This window comes from Amphiura filiformis, chromosome 16 (assembly GCF_039555335.1).
Source record: "Amphiura filiformis chromosome 16, Afil_fr2py, whole genome shotgun sequence".
Classification (NCBI taxonomy): Eukaryota; Metazoa; Echinodermata; class Ophiuroidea; order Amphilepidida; family Amphiuridae; genus Amphiura; species Amphiura filiformis.
In genome coordinates, this window is record NC_092643.1 from 29,438,478 (window position 1) to 29,443,150 (window position 4,673).

Here is a 4,673-nt window from a genome sequence, read left to right on the forward strand (position 1 = left end):
CGGGCTAGAGAACCTTTGGACTAGCGACCCTTTGTACTAGGGAGAAGTCACGATAACGATTAATTGCGACCTCTTGTCAAATTTCAACAATGAGATTGCTACTACATCCAAGCTGCTATTATGTTTACCACTGATATCAGAAGAATGTATATGTACAGTTTAGTCAGAGAAGAACGGCACTTGTTTACATTTTGAAAGACTCCGCTTATGTCGCTCATTAACAAGGCGTTTGCGTCAAGGGACTGCCGTTCGTCTCTGAAACCCAGTGTAGTTACAATTTAGTTACATTTTCAACATCAAAACGCAAATGTTACAACTCGTGCATAATCAATTCTTGTGTTCTTGGTTCCACCGTCATCTGTGATGTTGGTCTTTCTTTGAAGACCCAAAGCATCCGTGGGAAAACCAAAAGTCAAGGGTCTCAATAAAGGAGAGAAGACTTGCTCCAAAGAATAATCCTAAGGCACCTCCTAAGTCACCTATGGAAATGAACAAAACCAATAAACACAATATACTTTTTATGACCATTTTATAGCGGAAATGCCTGACATAGCTATTTTAGTGAAAATACTCTACATGGCCTTGGGGTCTATTTCACTAAACTTTACGAAGCTTCGTAAGTCTCGAAATCCATTTCACTAACGGTACAATTCGGTACAAAAATGGTACAAGTAATAGGGATTTACTATAGGGACACTTCGTAAAGTTACGTCTAGTATTGCGGGGTATTCGTGACTTTACGAACGGTTACTTGAGTTACGAAGGGTTCAAACTGAGTGAAATTGACCCCTGGCCTACAAATACTGCGGTCTTATCTCCACCAGTCTTTCACAAATGTGTGTAGTTTTGGAATTACACGATAGCGCTCTCAACATCTATAAATTAGGTCTGCTTGCAATAGTGCCGGTAATGCAAATTGTCATAGTATTTAATGGGCGAATATCCGTACGCCACTATGTCGAAAATTCAAGTCACCACGATACTTCTCAGTACTTTTCATGAACATGAAAAACTTTGTGAAGGAGGATTGGTCTTACATGCAAATAGGTTTATTAATGATTATATTTCATCGGTTGTATCTTTTCAATCATGATGCAGTCATGTCTACAGTAGAATTCATCTCGACCTTTGCAGGACTTAAACCCCATTAAAAGCTATTAAACCAAGATAACACTCATTGAAACAGCTCAACTGATTAAATCGGATCTTCTCTGGTTGTGCACATGTGTCTGTTTTACATGTGCGATATCGCAATAAAGCTGGTATTATAGCTTCAGTTGGGTAACCGATTATAAAGGAAACGAAAGGAAACAATGGTATGTGGACCTTTGTTCACGAAATGAGACAATGGCCTGCTTTTTGTTAACCAGCATTCTTGAAAATGAGCAACATAATGATTGTTGACTTAACACGGTTTGGAAATAATTTCTTCATATTTTTGGTGTTATCTGTCGTTTACATATCCTTCCTAAAACACAAAAGTGCGACCCTCTCCAAACACCTAAATTAGCTAAAAATTTAGGACATGTTACAAAACTATATTTTCTAGAATTTCATAGAATAGTTTAAATGTAGCTTGTACCGTTTTTTTGTGGCATCCTTCAGAACGGAGCGGTCCGTTACCAATATAGCTCAATATTTTCGGTCAAATCTCCATTCAATTAACACGGGTAGTTGGCTAGCTATGAGCTAGCTATGCTTTGCCCTCACTCATATTCTACGAAAGTGCGACCCCTTCTGAACATCTAACCTAGCTGTAATTTTAGGTCATGTTAGGGAAATATATTTGCTAGAAGTTTGGAGAATAGTTGAAATATTGGCCGGTTATTTTTCACACAGTGATGTTAACTAGGCAATGCCCATATACCTATAACATACACTGTTTGTAGAGGTCACGCGTCAATGGTGAGAGCACTGTGTATTGTGTATAGGAAAACGGACAGTAACTGCAGTATGTACTCACAAACAAACTGGAATAATTCGTAGGAGGGCTGCTCCGCTATCTGTTCCACCTTCAGGTCTCCGAAGAATATCTCCACGTGCAGAATGTTTTTGCTGTGTGCAGTCAAAATTGATTAAGAAATGTTTATTATTGCTATAAGTTCAACCACCATCACAACCATCATTATCATTTTATAATACTACTTATAATAAAACTAACAAGTTCGCGCTCTTTCTAAAGATAGCTCGCTATCAAGCTTCAACTATTTACTGTAATCATGGTAATGTATTGTTTTTTGTTTACGTGGAAGAGGCAGAATAAAGGTAAAGGAGTTGAACCTGCATTTTTATTACAGGACGGGTGCCCATCTCTCTTTCGTTAGAGATTAGGTCAGACTCCACCGTGAAAATGTTGCTGTGGGGGATCGCCACACCCTACACCTGGTGGAGTAATCGGTGGAGATAAAGTGCCTTACTCAAGTGCACAACACGATGGTGTCGCCAGGGCTCGAACCCGCAACCTTCCGATTATTCATCGGAGCCCGTTTCGCTCGGCCAGAGCAGTATAAGAACGTGCACTTCACCTTGGCCATGTATCAGCACATTTACAACAATAGTTATTACGCTGCCACTGAGATACATCAGAATCATTTCGCCTCAACAAAGGTCCAACCGAAGCTCCGCTCCGCTCTTGCACTTAGATTGTAATTATCCCCTGACAGCTTCCCACCACACCTGGGTGGGGTATGGCAAGTGAGGTAAAGCGCCTTACGCAAGTGCATAACATTATGAATCGAATTCCATACTGCTGCACCACCGTGAATATCTGTTCGAAACGTCGTGTCCCCCTGACTTTGCAATTCATGTGTACTATTGCAATTCTAGTACTCTTGTGTGGTTTGCATTTTCTTTTACTTGTCCTCGTCCTGTTTGTTTCCCACGTCAAGTCGGTGTATAGTAGTACACCTGGCTTGAATCTTTCTACTTGATTGATATCATAGAACACCTCACTTAAGAATATTGATAAAAAATTTCCTGAACGAGCCAGAAATGCACCAGGAAGAAATGTGGCGTCAAAGGTATCAGACTGTTATGCTTACCTCATGTAATCTGTCACCATTCGTACTTTGTCTGCGTTTGCATTTGTCTCATTTCCATATAAACTCAACAAATCGTACGTAGCTCCATAAAGTATTGGAAATGCCGTGAAGTACAGGTCTACAAAGCCGAACTCCTCATACACATAATCTATGAAATCATCAAATGTTTGGTTGCTTAGTAAATGTGGTAAATATTCTTCAGTTTCTGTAAAAGCTCTTGCAACTTTTTGTTTGTATGCACCTGATGTCACCCAATGTTCTGCATAGTGGTTGTATTCTTTCCAATATCGCTCACTCTCAGGTGCATATGAGACAACGCCCAACACTTTTTCGTAATACAAATCATCCGCGAGAGAGTAAAAAAGTTCGAACTGCATGTGACCAAAGATGTCATCCATTAAAATTTGGGCTAGCGTATACGTTGTGTTGGGGAATACATGCAAGAAAATATCGCCGTTTGAGTTATTTGTTCCCGGGACGCCATACTCCAGGCTATAGACGGCAAAGGTAACGCCTTCATACAATTCCTCAAATTGATTCGAAGCAGCTTCGCTGGAAAGTAACGGCAAATAGAATTATTAAAATCAGTGATTCAGAAGCTTGATTCATGTGAGTACCTCAGATTAATGGAGAGCACATTCGTTATTAATAGGATTTTGGTAATACCACTTAATTCCTACTTAATGTTTGATCTCCTTCGAACTTTACCATTTTGACCAAACATTATCAGCAACTTCCGTCTATATTCCGTAATCTCTATCAGTAAAACTTACGCCACAGTCTCGGAAAATGCCATAGCCGGGACTTCCGTATCTCCTCTGACAAAGAACGTTGTGGCCACACCTCTGGAAGGGAATGATGTCTGTGACACGGTTGGCTTGTAAAGCGTTTCAAAACAGGCTTCAGGACATGAACACAGGGTTTTCTTGTTTGGCGCAAATATTACTGAAAGAATAACAAGCATAGAACCGGGATAATAATCATATAAAGGGGATAACATCAGCTTCTTTATTTTATTTTATTTTGAACTTTCTTTACCCAGGGTAGCTCCTTCAGTGTCAAACACTGATTTCCACACTAATATGATATTGCACATAAATTACATCGAAAATTACATAATATCGTAAAAGGAACAATTTAAAAAAAAGTCCAGTGAATGGCCGGAGCGAACAGGTGCTATGCAACTCTAAGACCGCCCCACCAAAGACATTGTGAACAATTTACATTGTGAACAAGAAGCATTTAGTAATAAATCAGAAAATACAAATATTAATTATAAATGGAACATGTATGAAATTGTGAACAAATGGGAAAACATGTAAAATTCAGATGAAAAGACATATTACACAGGTTTTTCAAAAACAACTGCTTAAATTGAGCAATACTCATCAGCACGTGAATTAGCAGCACGTGAATGAAAAGTTCTTTTACCTGCATTAATATTCCATGGTGGTTCAAAAAGTGGTTCTTCAATCAAGCTTTATTTAAAGTGTTTGTTTAATTTTTATCTTCTCTGTACTTTTTACATTTTTATTTTATTTTTCAGTTCTTTTGTTTCAGTTTTCTTTGGTTCCTTTTGTTTAAGTTCTTTGATCTCATCAATATCTTGTGTGGCTGCCGTTATTGTCCATA

The 4,673-nt window shown here is 38.8% G+C and overlaps 1 protein-coding gene across 1 annotated transcript; it reads right to left on the reverse strand.

The window, feature by feature from the left end:
* Positions 1–281: 281 nt before the first annotated feature.
* LOC140136553 (uncharacterized) lies at positions 282–3,587 on the reverse strand. Its single transcript, XM_072158251.1, has 3 exons — positions 3,042–3,587; positions 1,964–2,055; positions 282–479 (listed from the first exon to the last, which is right to left on the reverse strand). Exons 1-3 carry the CDS (start codon positions 3,437–3,439, stop codon positions 355–357), a joined length of 615 nt encoding a protein of 204 aa, XP_072014352.1. The 5' UTR covers positions 3,440–3,587; the 3' UTR covers positions 282–354.
* Positions 3,588–4,673: the final 1,086 nt, after the last annotated feature.

Excerpts from the sequence above, each read along its gene's own strand:
- LOC140136553 (XM_072158251.1), bottom strand. The coding sequence starts at position 3,439 with ATGGATGACATCTTTGGTCACATGCAGTTCGAACTTTTTTACTCTCTC. Across the intron at positions 2,056-3,041 it reads ATGGTGACAGATTACATGAG|CAAAAACATTCTGCACGTGG; the intron begins GTAAGCATAACA and ends GACTGCACACAG. Across the intron at positions 480-1,963 it reads CGAATTATTCCAGTTTGTTT|GTGACTTAGGAGGTGCCTTA; the intron begins GTGAGTACATAC and ends TCATTTCCATAG.